General features: G+C 41.8%; 1 protein-coding gene across 1 annotated transcript; it reads right to left on the bottom strand.

The window, feature by feature from the left end:
• Positions 1-2859: 2859 nt before the first annotated feature.
• rbm24a (RNA binding motif protein 24a) lies at positions 2860-11044 on the bottom strand. The gene is made up of 4 exons (XM_029514217.1): positions 10615-11044; positions 9415-9538; positions 9194-9248; positions 2860-3928 (listed from the first exon to the last, which is right to left on the bottom strand). The coding sequence occupies exons 1-4, from the start codon at positions 10780-10782 to the stop codon at positions 3577-3579; spliced, it is 699 nt and encodes a 232-aa protein (XP_029370077.1). The 5' UTR covers positions 10783-11044; the 3' UTR covers positions 2860-3576.
• Between the last annotated feature and the right edge of the window lie 5102 nt (positions 11045-16146).

Raw genomic sequence — 16146 nt, 5'->3', positions numbered from 1 at the left:
ACCACCATCACCATCATCACCACCATCACCATCACCATCACCACCATCATCATCCCCATGGGAGTCCATGAAATCAAGCCTAAGTCTGACCCAGAACTGGGAAAACCCCTTTTCAAAAATCCCCCTGCTGATGCTGGTTTTCCATTCTGGGTACATGATCCAGTCACACCGTCAACACAAATAAAGTTAATTTGAATACCCAGACTTTAATCAAGTACTGGGATCTGAGATTGACCCTCTGAGATACTCTGTTTCTCATAAGAACGTCAAAACAACAGATCCAAAGCCATATTGTTCTTTTTGGAAAACCAGAAGATCCCTCATATCTCCCCATATGACTGCTGACACGTAGATGAAGTTTTGAAGTACCTTCTGGAGTGGAGAGAGTCTGATGTAACCTGGACAAACCATGAGACCAAAGATCAGATGGCTGATAACAGACTGAGTAACATCTTGATGTGTGAAATCGATAGTAGCAGTAATTTTGACCCATCCGGTTGGCAGTCAAATGAATGGATTTTTTTCTGTGCAGTTAGTGGTGCACTCCACACCCAAACCACATAAGGGAATTTTTCTTTCAACCTGGCAAAGAAAACGTTTATTAATGATTCAACAAATTAATCAACTAGTTACAAATGACTTTAGAGAGCACATTAAGACCTTACAGCCTCCAGATAACTGCTGAATCAAACCTGTGTCTTTCTTTAAACTTTCATCAGGACACGATCACAGACTGACATCACTGTTTTCATAAAAAACTAATCCTATTTTCTTACGTTATGAGCTTGGACAGGTGGTGCCCATGAGGCCTTGCTGGAGCCATGCTGTGTCATGGTCACCCACCTACCGTATGTGTGCCAGTTTCATGTTTCACCCAGGACCAAAAATACTCTCTGGAGCTGCCTAAAAGATGACAGAACCAAGCAGCAAATGCTTTTTTTCACATGACTTATTCATTAGAGGGGAGATGAATCATTGATGGACTCCTCAGAGAAGTTACCCTGCGTTATTTGTATCCATGCAGACTCTCGGCGGGTGTGACAGTAATGTGAGAGCGTTTCAGGTAATGGATTATTTCTAACAGAGGAGGAGATTTACAGCATCTGGCATGTATGATGAGTTTGCCACCTTGCAGCTGTGGCTAAAGGCTGACAGAAAAATGGACAGAGCACTAAACAGAGGCACAGAGCAAATGTAAAGGTTATTTCCTTCAGCGTATAAAAGGACAAAAATGTACCAATGGAAGTGGAAATGTATCGAGGAATCACGCAGCTGGGATGTGGATGTGTGTAAAAAATTTGTCTTAAGAGAAGCAGCCTTCATTTAAAGAAATGTCACAGAGCTTTTTAAATATAGAACGTTTTATTCCAATTTTGAGTAAATGGAGTTGAAATTCTGAAGTAAAAGATTTAATACCGACAGGACCTTTGCATTTAAATAATAACACTTTACATGCCTTCATCCAGTGACAATGAAAAGCTTGCTTAAAAAGTTTTTTTGCCATTTATTTTTCATATTTCCCTTGTAAGAAATAGTTCAAGTATAAAAATTCCCAACAGTGTAAAATAGCCCATCTGATGAATACTGAGCAGAAGAAGCACAGCTACTGAAACCTCGACGACTATACATTCTAGTGGAGAAAGCAGCATTTTTGCTTTTTTTTTTTTTGTCAAAATTATTTATATTTTTTTCCTTTTGTCTAAACACAGAAGAGGCAGAGTACAGTCTGCATGCAAGCAGGCCTGCATTTAAATAAAGTTCTTCCATACAAAAGGCATTAAGCTAATATCTAATGTCATGTTCTAAAGAATCAAAAAGATACAAAATAAAAGTACAGTGCACATAACAGTATCTTAAATAAGTCCTACATCAACATTTTTGGTTGAGTATGTTAATAATAATAATTTTATTATCATAATATTATGACTAAAACTAATCAATAACTTATATATGCCTTGAGATGAGTACATAATATTATTAATACAGTACCGCCACTAAGTCTCTACTCTCAGAGCGTTAACATAGTCAACCCTCAAAAATAAATACCTTAAATAGTAGATTTCTCTCTTCCTTTTCAGTTTTTCACTTAAATAGCAGTAAAATGTAAGGCACACAGACCAACATAATGTCAAAAAAGAAACCTCCCGTCCTCTCCACCCCACCGGATGTTCTTGACAGACATGAGGCAGGCCAGTTGTTGGGGTGGCTTTGGTGAAAGTGTGTATTTGTGAGTGTGTACCTGACACCGACACCAGACTACAGCAGCAGCACAGAGGTGGAAGTGCTGACAGTGGCAGGGCTGAATGACTGGGGGGGGGGGGGGGGGGGGGGGCGCTCTGTGTTGGGTGGAGGGGTGTAGAACTGGTTCCCAAATGGGCCCAGCAAGGGATTAAAATGTGACAGCTCAACAAACGAGCACAAGTGATGCGTTCTTTCCAGAGCGATCCGTCTGTGTGGCGCTGGAGCGGCTCTGTCCACCCCCACCAGCAGCTGCTCTCTCCCTCTCTATTTCTTTCACTCCATCGCAGAGCCAGAGAGAAACACGACTGTGCTGCCTTTGTCTTTGACTGCTATGTGTCCAACTGTGGATGCATGTGTCGGTGTACGTGCGAGCGAAACATGTGAAAAAGCAACTGATTTAGTGTTTCTCATTGTCTGAAGCCATTTTCAACCTCTCTCCTGTTGTCAGTGCCTTTGTTTTGTTTGCCAAGTCCCTCTTTAGTCCAGGAGTCAAGTCAGAGTTGATCACTTTTTCAGTTTTTTTGTTTCTTTTTGTTGTTTTCTTTTTTTTTTTGTCTCCTGGTGATTTGCTTGCTTTGCATAGGTCAAGAGGTCAAGACACACAGTAAAAAAAAAAAAAAAAGGGACATTCAGCATCAGGAAGATAAAAAGGTAGTTCTTCATAAATGTGTGACACATCGAGTTACAACTCCTCGACTTCCTGACAGAGGTCACGTTATAATAGCTAACATGTTGGAAACGGTTCCATTTCCCTGATTATCAGAAATCCAAAAAAATGCACTTGAAAAGACAAAAAGAACAAGGTGACCCCTCAATGTATAATAATACAATAATAAATATAAATGTTATGAGGGCATCAAATAACCAAGAGAGAACAGTTTCCTAAACTAACGTTAAAGACAGCAATAGGACTTAACGGCTTAGTTTAACACCTATACCAACCACAGGGATTAGTTCCTGCATTTCTTCTCTAAAAGTAAGTACTCTACTACAATGATAAAATAATGATAATAATAATCATAGTAATAACAACAACAATAATAGTAAATCAATTTCCATTACTTGTTCTGCAAATTTTTTTCATTTTCTTGTTTTTTGGTTGAAGCACAGCAAGTTGGAAAGTTACTGTAAAAAGTTGCCACCTCACCATCATCACCATCACCACTACCACCACCACCATCATCACCTTTTTAAAGCAACTCTGCCTCTGAGTCGCCAGCATGCCCTCCCTCAAAGCCACTCCCTCTTCCTTTTCCTTCGCTCCCTCTCCTGACCAATCAGCTGTGGCTGGGGGCGAGCCTCCTCTCTCTGCATGTCCAGTGGTTGCAGTGGCTGCTATTGCATGCGGTCAGCTTGCAGCTGCTGAGGCTGGTACTGACCGAAGGCTGCGGCTGCAGCGGCGGCCGAGCCCGGGGCGGCAGTGGCCAAAGGCTGCTGGACTGCGTAGCCATAGCCGGCAGTGGCCACGTAGCCTGCGGCAGCCGGGGATGCAGCGTAGGGGTACTGCTCATATGCAGCAGCAGCAGCAGCGCTGGCTGCAGCTGCAGAGTACTGCGCATATGCAGCTCCTGTGTAGTCGATGTAGGGGGAGGAAGCGGTGGCTGGTGCAGCGGCTGCTGGCTGCACATGAGGGATGACCACACTAGGCTGCACAAAGGCCTGAGGGTACACATAGTGGGCCGGAATGCTGTGGAAGAAATACATACATCAGGATTTAATTTGATTCATCAACACAAAATCTGAACATAAAAAAAAAAAAAAACACTCTCAAACCCAACTCCATCACACTGCGGCCAAGCGCCCTCCCACCACCCAGCCCCCCAGTCCAGTCCACCCCACCAGTCAAGAACACCAAGGAAATGGCTGCTAGTATGGATTAGAACAATATAGGGTTGCCAAAATAGACATCTCTGTGAAAAGAGGATTGGAAGGTGAGGACATTTTTGAAGTCCCAGAGGCTGCTCATTGAACCTCCAGGTTCATTCAAATGCACTGAAAAGTCCCATCTGTTGTACAATAACATTCAGAGAGCGTAAGCAATGATTTCATCTTCCTTCAGAGGAACAGATTCACTTTTTGTGTTTGTGCTGTGGAGACAGAACTCCAGAGAAGTTGATGCAGGTGAGATGAAAAGAAAACGTTTGGAATCTGTAACCTGCGCTTTGTCTGCGGGTCACATGTGGATTTGGCTCTGGTGCCGTCCCCCTGCCTGCTGCAGGGCGAGCAGGGGAGGGTGGGGGGCTTAGATTGCCGGGGGCAGGGGTGCGGACAGAGGAGATGAGTCCAGGGAAGCATTGTGAAAATGTCACTGCCACTTTGACAGCTGGACAGTTTTCAAAAAGGGACGCTGCTGGCCATTTCCCCCTCTGTATCGGGACAAAGAGCTGGGGAGGCAACGGGGGGAGTCGGGACTAGGCTCCACACCAAGAGGGATATTTCAATTAAATAAACAATTATGAACAATGAACATATTCTACCCTCTGTGACACAGCCTTATCCTGCCCCCCCACCCAGCTCTATCAACTCTATGAAGTTTGGAAACTCGACAAGCCTGAGGGCAGCCTCTGATGAAGCCAAGTGTCAGCTTCTGACTGAAGAGGCGAAAACTTTCAGTCTTTGATGTCCTGAAGAAAAAAAAAAAAACCCCAGCCCCCCCACCCCATGAGAGATAAAAATGAACTTCAGTTTCAGTTTCATTTTGCTTTACATGCAGTGAAAAGCACAAGGCTTAACAGGCAATATATTTGTTGCACAAAATTCCAATAACGGCACTGTAACTGTAGATGAGTTTGAATGAAGACCACTCAGAGATCTGTTGAGAGAGAATGAAGGAAAAAAAAAAAGAACTGGGTGTAATCTGGTGAGTAAATGAACATCAAGCGGTTGCTTTTGGACTCCGGAGCTCGAAGAGAGTGTGCAGAAAATGTTGAAGAGTAAAAGGCAGGATCTATCGTGGCAACCCTATTGTCAGCACGCCGTTATACAATCCAATCCAATCCACATCTCAACCAAAAACAATTTGCTCAGAGGGGAACAGGAAGAACAGAACAACAGCAAGGCGTCAGAGAGGAAGAAATATGTAAAAATAGTCGACTTTAACTAAACTGACTGCAAAAATGACAACAACAAACACACACCACTGTCAGTCAGGACACAAAAAAGAAAAAGGGAAGTGAGAAAATGAGTAAACGGGGCTGTAGAAATATGATTTAGTATTAGGTAAGGGGTAAAAGTCAATGCTGTTACTGCCTCAGAGCATACACACACACACACACACACACACACAAAAACAACAATGACTATTTTATGAGATCAGATTTCAAATTAAATTCTTCGTTGAAATGCTTAAGTGTTTTCGGAAGAGTTATACTTATGGAAAAATGTTCAGGACCATTTTTACCATCATGTGACACTGAAGCTCTCCATTGAAACCTGCACTAATGAAGCTCAGAAGGGCGAGGCAAGTTTCCAGGATCACTTTACTGGATGCCTCTTCTCTAAAACAGACTCCCACATTGTACGGTGGGGAAATGTTATTATTCACCTCCAGCAAACAGGGTGACAAACTAGAAGTTGATGACTCAGTGACTGGTCAACATCCAGGAGAAAGGCCAGTATTAATCTGATGTTTAACAGCACAACGCACAAGATTTAGAATTTGCCATCTTAAGCCCTTGAATTTTGCAACAAATACCAAACTTAAGTTTGTTGGCAAAGTCTGTTTATTGGTTTGATATTTCGATTGAGTTATCTATCAGACAATTAAACTCTGACCCACATTAGACTGTGAGCAAAGACCATCAAATAATACCAATGACAAGCTCTTGACATTTGATGTCAGTGCTAAATCATAGGAGACTCAAATGGATAGTATTGTCTTGCTCAGATTGGAAATATCCCAGACAAAGCAAACATTAAATATAATAATGTAACAATCGAATGGCTTGACTGATGGTTGAATCCATAAAGGCCCAGGATATTTTCTTTATAGCCTTTTATAGAAACTAGATTGAGAGAGCTGGGTGAGGATTGTAAAAAATATTTTTTGGCCTTTCAATCACTCTCATGGGAAAAGGAATCCTGGTCGAGGGCAAAAGACATTAAAGAAAGAAATTTTGAGGTTGCGCAATCCTCCTCAGCAGCTACTGTTTATGACTGACTGTAGATACATGAGCTCAGACAGCAACTATTTTTCAATTGAATAACATTTTAAAAAGAGCTTTCACGGGTACGTGACCAACTCTGCTGCTCTTGAAATGAAACTCCGAGCCTGTTGTGTCCTTGACTGAACCTCTGCTTGTCTCTGATTCCTCACCACCGCTGTAATAAAGAAGACTAACACACATATATAAGCATGCACAAATACACATACACACAGCATAAAGAGAATTTTACCATGGGAATCAAAACTCTGTTTGACCCATGAAATATGGCATACTAATAAGATACCCTCTTTTCACTGGAGATTTTAAGGAAACTCTACAGTATACCAATAAGTGTGAAGCTGTTTTCTGCTGGTAACTGCATGTGAGTCTTTACTGGAATGTCGTGTTCATGCAACCCAGGGGTCATTAAAGTTCAAGGCTAAATAAAGGTCCTCTTCCATGGTGCATGCTGTCAACTGAGGGGGAGGAAAGTAAAAATGTCTATTGAGGTGAGAAGATCGAATGTGAGCAAGGTGGTGTGTTTGTGTTCATTTGTGAAGTTGGCTTTACACAGATGTTATGCTCTGACAGAGCTGTTGTGGAAAAAATTGATCTAGTGTCTAATTTCACCTCAAAAACAAAGTTACTGAGATGAAGCTAGTTTGTATGGTCCCACTATGTATGGAAGATTACTGGCATTTCAAGCTGCAACCAAATCAGATAAGAAACTGTTCAAAATCATCATCGAATGCAGGATAGTTTTTGAAACCTGCTATCGTGGTATATTTAATGTGACACTTCTCAAACTTAGTGTAAAATGACTTTTTGTCCACTTTGTTAAATTTGGCAGATTGATATAGGCTTTCAGCAACGATTTAACATTTTTGCCCGAAAAATTACTTCAAATCAAAATAGTTGCCAATTAATTTCAAGTACGATGCATGCAAATCTGTCTTCACTCTCAAACTTTTCGCTGTGCTTCTCAATCTGGCTTTGCATTTTGTCTCCCTTTCTTTTTTCGTGGTCCTTATTGACAATATTTAATGTCTACACATTTGAACATATTATTTTCACCCCTTCTGAAAGACAAACTGACTGCTCCTAGTTCAGATAAGATAGTTACGCATATGAACAGGTTGTGCATGTTTGTGGCCCCTGAAACAGCCATTCTGGCCCAGTTTAAATGGCTCCTATACTCTCCCTGCTCCCAGACCACCCCCCTCAAACACACACACACACACACACACGCACGCACGCACGCACGCACACTCACAGGCACACAACACAGAGCTTCATGCGACTGCAGCATCAGCATTTAGGCCTTTGTGTGGCACAATGGGTGCGCTTGTTTTGCTTAACACCACGAGCCCATGTGACGAAAGCTCACCGAGAGAACAAGGGAGAGGGAGAGAGAGAGAGAGAGCGAGAGAGAGAGACAAACATCCAGACATTTGTTTGTGTCACATTGGAGACTTTGGTGCACTGAGCTGAGCTGAAAATGAGAATACATGTGGACAAACAAAGCCACACAAGCATGCAAACACAACCAGAGCAAATATTCATATGTAGTAGAATCACACACATACACGCACACGCACGCACACGCACACGCACGCACACGCACAAAATGCCTATGAAACACCCATAATAATTGATGAAATTATTTTTTTTATAAAAAAACAAAACAAAACCCAAACATCTATATTTCCTAAATTTGGGGAACTGGGGAAAAACAGAACTAGAGACAGCGGCAAAGAGATATATGCCAGTTGTATTCAGTTCACAGAGCAAGACATGAATCTGTACATTGTGTTAATATAGCAAACACACAGAAAACACCAGGAAGATGCTGTGAGCATTCACAGGCAATGATAGGTTTTGTTATGTTGAGGGGAAAGAAGGTGAAAGTGTGAGAGGTATGAACAAGGAGGTAACTGGGGTAAAAAGGAATAAAAAATAAAAAAATAAAACTCAGAAAAGTCACCACTCACACCAACAAGACAGCCAGAAAACAAATGAAACAACATTTCCTGTTAAACAAAACAAGTCAACCACAAGCTAAAAGCAATAGAACCAATCAATAAAAAATCTTTCTTGCCAAAATTAACACTCTTCCACAAAAGAGGAAAAAGAACACCCCAAAAATTCAGACAATCCAGCTTTTTTGTCATTAAAGTAAGAAAGCACACGGTTTCTAACAACACCACTTCATAACTGCACACAAAGCTCTAAGTTCTATTCAAATAAAATAAAAAAAAGTCAAATGAAACCCACGTACATGCATCTATAATCACCATTTTGAGAGCTTGTTTGTGTGTGTTTGAGTCTACAGGTAATTCCTTTCTCTGATCTGTGATTATGTTTGCAGAACTATTCCACAAACCAGCACAGTTAGCTTAACCGAGAGCAAGCCTGTCGAACCAGAGAAAGATAGATAACGTTGAGTCAGCCTGGAAGTTTCTGTCATTGTCCACTCAGCACATACACATACACACACACACACACACACACACACACACGTATACACACATTCACAAACAGGCAAAACTAGAAAACGTGGTTTTTGGTGGACAGTCATACAGAAAACGACTATACACTAATCATTATCAGTAATTATACCTTCTTATAATCAACAATTATGAATATTTGATAAGAAACAGAAGTAAAGACAAATATTAGACTTATGGTATCAATTATCGCACAGAGACAAGATGAAATAAGAACAGTTTTGAATTGACGACCTTTAAAATTCTACGTAAGAAAAAAATCTCAACAATTATTTGAACACGATATTTATCAATACTTACCCATAAGGCCTTTGGATGAAGGCAGGGTGAATTTGGGGAACACCAAAAGTAAAACCTGCAGAGCAGAGGAAATAAAAGGAACTGTCGATTTGCCTCTTTAAACTGCTTCTATAAACTAATCAACTTGAAAAGTAGTTTGTGGCTTGGATAAAACCAGCTACAGACTTACTGATCCCAGTTAAGTTTAGGGGTTATTGGATACATGTGCTGTCTGTCTTTACCTGGCTGCATCACCCGAGGCTTGGCACCCAGGTAGGCCAGGTTGACGTTAGCCTTCCTGCCATCAATGATGGGGTTGGGGTCCTTACAGGCCCGGTCTGCCGCCGAGCGATCCGCCATCGTCACCTGACAAACACACACAGACAGGATGGGACAGGTGTGGATTATTCAGGCAAACATGTAAGTAAGTTAGTAAGATTGGTAATTATTCAATTCCTGCAGACTCTTTAGAAACAACAGGTTGCCATGGCAGCGCTGAACAGAGGGATGAATTAGTGATGAGTCAGCGTGTGTGTTTCATAAAAGGATAGAAAACGTGTTGTATATCAGTGGACTGTTGTGGGACATGCTCACTCATTGGGCGCGTGTGTGTGTGTGTGCATGTGTGTGCGGCTATCATTCACAGCACTGAGTGTCTGGCAGCACACACACACACACACACACACACATCCATCATGTGTTGAAACTATCAGCAGTGAATGGGAGCCTGGCTGAGGTGACTGGCTCCAGTTTCAACAATCAAACTGCTCAGACCTTCGCTATCTTCTCTTTTCACACTCTTTTGTCTCTAAAATAATGAACTAATGAACAGAACTGTTGTAGATAAAATGATAGGGATGATTAAAGTTGAAGCTGTGGAAAATGTGTTGTACATATGAACTGTAAGTTAACTTTATCTGCTGGGTGGATGTGCCAGAGCCAGATCTTGAATTTGATTAAATAGTCTTTGTCAAGCCCAAATATGGGCCAGATCTTTCTTTGGTTCTTTAGCGCCCACACATCTCTATAAATTCATACTTTAATATAAAGTTTATTTAAAACACACACGCCTTTGTTTCTTCTCAACTAAAATATATATTTTTTTTTATCACAACTAAGAGCAAATTACTTTCCCATCATTGTAAACAGCTCTTGGATAGAGGTTTTTCTTAGCAGCAGCAGAGCTGTCAGCGTGTGAGTGTGCGTGTGTGTGTGTGTGTGTGTGTGTGCGTGGGGGGGCACATCCAAGATGTCAAGGCGCATACCGACGCAACAAGTCGGGGGGTGCGAGATTGCAACAGAAAGCAAAACAGGTTTAAAGCAGCTGTTTTTCAAAAAGAGAAACACCTCCGCCTGTAAAACATGATGCTGCCGGAGACAAGGACGACAAGGGGACTTTGACTGATGTGTAAAATGTTTCAGAGAGGAAAAGTGACACTTACGAATCCATAACCTCTGGATTTGCCGGTCTGTCTGTCGGTGATGACCACCGCTTCTTCAATCTCACCAAACACCTCAAAATATTTCCTGAGACTTGAATCCGTGGTGTGGTAGGGAAGACCCCCGACAAAAATCTTCGTATAGGTTGTGTCCTTTTGCGTGGTGTGCATCGTTAGTGCAAAAAATACAATAAATAGAAACGATTAAAAAAAAAAGAAAAAAAGAATAGTGCAATGTCTCCTTATCAGTGATTCTTTGGATGAAGAAAGAACAGAGAGAGAGCGAGATCAGCTGGCGCTCTAACTTTTTTTTTTTTTCAGAAGAGGAAACAAAAACTCGACAGAAACAGATGAAGCCTGGAGGTAGATGTATCTTCTGACAGTTAAGAGGAGAGTTATATGGAGCGGATTGTCCCAAAGAGACCATCAGGTGTTCCCAGCTCTTCTGTCTAACTGAAGGGCCGAGGGACCCATTCCTAAAAGCTGCTCCAGACTCCACCCAGCTCTGAGGCCGGCTCTGCCCGCCCACCCCCGGCGCGCACGAACAGCTGGGCGGCCTGTGGGTGTCCAACAGCGGAGCTCCTCCAAGAAGGACAGTTTAATGATCCGAGCCCAAATTTATCAGTCATACATTTGAGACCTTCAGGAGCTGCTGTGAAAAATCACCAGACAGGGCCGTGTGGCTTTACCGTGGACAGACCGGCAGAGACGGACAGGTGCAGCTCTGCTGGAGGACCAGCCGACAGCAGAGACCACTTCGGGGAATAAAGGTGGTAATATCATCTCAGGTCAAATCGGAGCACCAGAGGTCGTTTTTATTTACTTTTTTGACACGTTTAATGACAGTAACACATGGCCATGGTTCACATACAGCGGTCCTGTTTCAATAAGGCGGTCAGGCGAACCGATTTAAAGCTGCCAGTGTGGCAGAATTACACACAGCTATATTATGATGGACCAACTCAACCGGCCCAGGAATCAATTCAGCTAGTCTGTGAACATCAATGATTAAAATGACTTGTGACTGCTCTGGGGGGGAGATGGATCTCCTCCTGAGCGGTGAGAGGGAACTCTGCTGTTAATCATTCATGGTGGCTCTGCTTCTCTGGCCTACATTTATGCTGTCTCTGTATTCTCACATCAGCAGGTGACATGTTTGCAGATATTTGTTTGTAGTGGAACATAAGGATGATAATGTGTCATTTCACATCTTATGCTCATGAGGGTCTTGTCTCCTGGAAAACCTTTTTGGTCCGATCCAGTATGATCTTTACAGGCTAATTATAAAACCCTCGATCAAAGTCTGTATCCTTAAGGGAAGGGAAGCCATTTGAATGTGAATTGCCACCAGAGAAAAAGAGATCGCAATGACATGCAACCTGATAGAGCTTCTTTCTGCTGTGTCTCTGTTCACTCACTGTTTTATTAATGCACCCACATGCCCTTTAAAGTCTTGACTGGAGTCATGAAAGACGAGAAATATTGAGTTTCCCAGGCTCAACAATTGGGATCTGGTCAGGTTGCATCTCCTTGTTGTTTCTTCTCATCTGCAATATGTTGACCAACTTGAATCATCCTCTGGACTGACAATAACTGGCCGTGGCACCATTTAAAACTTTAATTACAATCAATTTTACAAAAACGCTTTGAAATACACAAGCAGAGAACTCCGCATTACATGTGCTGGGAATAATTTACAGGAGAAATATGTCAACAACTGTGAAACAACAACCAAAATCACCATAAGCACTTCATGCTACAAAGCTAACCCCATGTCAGCTGGACCTGTTACTTCATGCATTCAAACACCTTTTGCTTGTTAACATATCAAACAGAGACCTATCCAGTTTAATCAAGGCGAAGAGCATAGTTCTGTGAAAATGAAACTGTTACTCTGTGCTCGTTGCCCATTTGATTTTGGCAGACACCTGTCAGGCAGGGAAAAACTGAAGGTCTGAAGGTCAAAGGTCACATCAACAGCTGAATACCCACAACACAGTCACATCGAGTCACAACCTTCCTGAACACCCCCCCCCCCACCCACAAGAAGAAGAAGAAGAAAGAAGCCTAAATCTAACATGCATCTAAAAGTTAACTGTTACTGTTGTTATTAACAGAATTCTCCTTTTTGGGGGTGCGACAAATGTATAGCAGCCCTTTCACATGAAATTTACTGATCAACAAGTGTCAGCTCAATTATATTTGTAAAACAAGGAAAAGCTTTACATGCTGCCAAAACCTCCCCTTGAACCACTGACAACAGGGAGTTAACATAACGTCAACGTACTGTGCCATCTTATGTCCACTAGAAAAACTGCACCTTGCATCCTTCACATGCGAAATGAGACCTCGCAATAACGTTTTAAACAAATAAATTTAAATTTGGCATATTGGAGAGAACATTAAGACTTGGTGATATTTTAAAAGCCTTCGGTGAGTGAATATTAACCTGTACTCTGCATCAGAAAAAAAGAACATTCCTTCCTTTGCTTATTAGTGAGATAGGCTCTCACAATTTGTAGGCCAATGTGTTTCCCTGTTGTGTTAATGATGCTTAAAAAACAAACAAACAAACAAAAAAAAAAACCCCAACATTAGCCTAATTTTAACACAGATTAATTTAATCCATTAGTTTCCCTCAAAATTTATTTCCCTTCTTCTTTCAACAGGCTTCAGCTCTGTACAAAGGGAAATCTTTTGGCTTTCTATTTTTTTTCTCTCTTCGCACTGATTCATGTCTCTATCATATATTATTTCAAAATGTCTCCTCTTTATCCTCTAGATGTTGAAAGCTAGAATAACTCTCAAGCTCCTCTGAGGCTGTGAGGAGCTGCCCTTCAAGGAGCTCTTCCACCTGCTCCCGCTCTTCCTCCTTCTTTATCTTTTTACCATTTTCACTCACCCATTTTGCATTTTCTCCTCTACTGTCTCCACTGGCTCCACCCCACTCATTTCCTTTTGTCATCTCTGCTTTGCCCATTTCGTTTTTACTCTCCCAGCCAATACTTCCAGCTTCTCTCACATAATCTCCTGCCTTGGCAGCAGTCTGGCTGTGAGACGATAGACCTTGAGTGGGGTGACACGTGAGAGGTGACAGCAGGGGGTTCACAGGGGTGAGGGATGTATCCTTGTCTTCCTCAGTATGGGAGATGGGGGCACGGACACGAACACGAGCTGACTTGCTCCTTAAACGCATCTTGAGCTCCTCTTCTCTTAACTGACAGGGATGAAAGGAACAAACAAATGTGATGGGGAGGAAAAAAAGAGATGAAGCAGAGGTGCCGACACATGCATGCACAGATACACACAATGTACCTTGCGTCTCTCTTCAACAATTCTAATCTTCTTATCAATCTCTTCTTTGCTGGGGACATTTCGCACATTTTTGGCCTTTAGAGATTCCAGTCTAGCAGGAGGCCTTCTAACGTCTCTGTCCTCCAGCTGGCACACACACACACACACACACACATATACAGCAGAGGGAGACAGAGAGCACACAAGCTCAATATTACAGGTAAATACAATTAACACCAACCCTGACTGACATCACCTACCTAGACACAATTTAGCAACACCAACAAGGATGATGCTACAAACTTTGCAGCTCTGCACTATTAAAATCTTTACAAATTTAATTTGAACTTTCTTCAGTGGTGAGTTTTCATATGGGTGGCTATGTGGACACCAGAAATCAGTGACATTTTTTTTTTGCAGATGATTGATGGATTGAGGAAATGAGAAAGCTAGAAAAATGTGAGCAGGTGTTAAGATTTGTACATAATATTATTAAAAGGTACAGCCAAGTATAAAAGCATGCCTAGCTTCTTATTACAATATTTACATTGTATCATAGCCGTCTACCCAGATTATTTCCACTTGTAGGATTAAAGTAGATACTTGGCCTATTATTCTGTTCCCTCAAAGACCAATGTGCATTAAGTACCCACCATGATGTTGTAGGCTTCTCCAGCAGTGTTGCTCCTCTGTTTGGTCTGTCCCACAAGGATGATGCCTTGGCTCAGGAGCTCCTCCAGGATTTCAGAGGACTTTTGACGCTCTTGGACTGTGCAGTCCTGCAGCAATGCTTGGGTTGCAGCAGGTGGAAATGCACAAGATAGAAACAATTCAAATGTGCACTGAATTTTGTCTGCAGTTTAATTCAACAGTTGCTCACAATTCTATCAGCCCTACTTTCTTTGATGCACTCAGAAGTTAGCGGAGGGAGATTTCTCGGCACTGCTCCGGGTAACACAGGGATCTCCTTGTTCTCCATCACCACCCCACTGTCTGTGGTGCCCTTTGACACCGCTGAGTCTCCACGTTCACCGTGTTTACTTCCTGCCTCCTCCTGACAGGGTACAGACACAGTTTTAATGCAGGAAAAAATAAATAAATAAAAATAAACCAAAAGATAAAAATACCTATATCAGACAAGATGTTGTCATGGTGGCATCTGTGTTGACACATTGTCATGAAAACAGTATCTTGGGAACACAGATATCAACAAATAGCATTGTCATCATTAGCTACCTCTTTAGTATATTGAGTTATACGGCTGGTGTTCGGCAAACTGTAAACTGTCATTTCAACAGCTTTTTAGCGCTGTAGTAGTAATGCATCTTGTGACCAGTAAAAATCTGCAATCTCATTAGCAATTTCTACATTTAGTGGTAAATAGCTTGTAAGATATAAGATACTCACACTCATAGCCATTTTTTCAATATGAACAAGTGGTTTCCATAAGTTGTTGCATTGGACGTGCATGTCAGCAACTGCCTTAATATGTTTCAATCCTTTAATAAATCCACAAATTATTTCTACAGCCAATAAATAAATCAGTTTTTTTTTAAACAAATGAACCATCGTCCTGAATTTATCGATCCACATTCAATATGCCATATTAAAATATCAAAACCATAAATAAGTTAACTTGATCATGACTGATATGTAATTAAACCAGTGAAGTTGCACTAGCACTTGATATTTTAAGTGTACTTTGCAAAGATAAAGAACTTTTACGTTTGATTACATATATAAGTTATCAAACTTATAATTAAGTAAAGATCCTGAATACCTTTTTTACGCTTGTAATTAGCTTAGTTTTGACATTAGCTATCACACCTATACAACAACTATAACTCGGTAATCTCTGCGTGTAAGAAATAAAATAGGTCAGATCATTAGTTAGTATTTATTTTGTACTGTTGAACATTTACTTTGTTTCAGCACACTGAAAAGGCCTTAAATATCTAACTACAGTGAGACTCTTGGACGTTGGCGCAGAGAAAAATGGCGGCTCTAAACTGAAAGTGGCGGGTTACCTCGTCTCCATCCAGCTCCTCCTTCCTCAGCGGTCTGATCGCCGTGTTGTTGGTGGAACCGGCACACCCCATGTTGACCTCCAGGAAACGGCGAGCAGAGAGCAGGAAAGTCTCATAAATGTGTCGGGGAGAGTGACCGGTGAGTGTCTCCTGTCCGTACGCTGACCGGCCTAACCTGCATTCCTCCACACGGCGGCCCGGCCGTCTCCAAGGT

Source organism: Echeneis naucrates, chromosome 11 (genome assembly GCF_900963305.1).
Source record: "Echeneis naucrates chromosome 11, fEcheNa1.1, whole genome shotgun sequence".
Taxonomy (NCBI): Eukaryota; Metazoa; Chordata; class Actinopteri; order Carangiformes; family Echeneidae; genus Echeneis; species Echeneis naucrates.
This window is presented reverse-complemented; position numbering and strand designations above follow the sequence as displayed.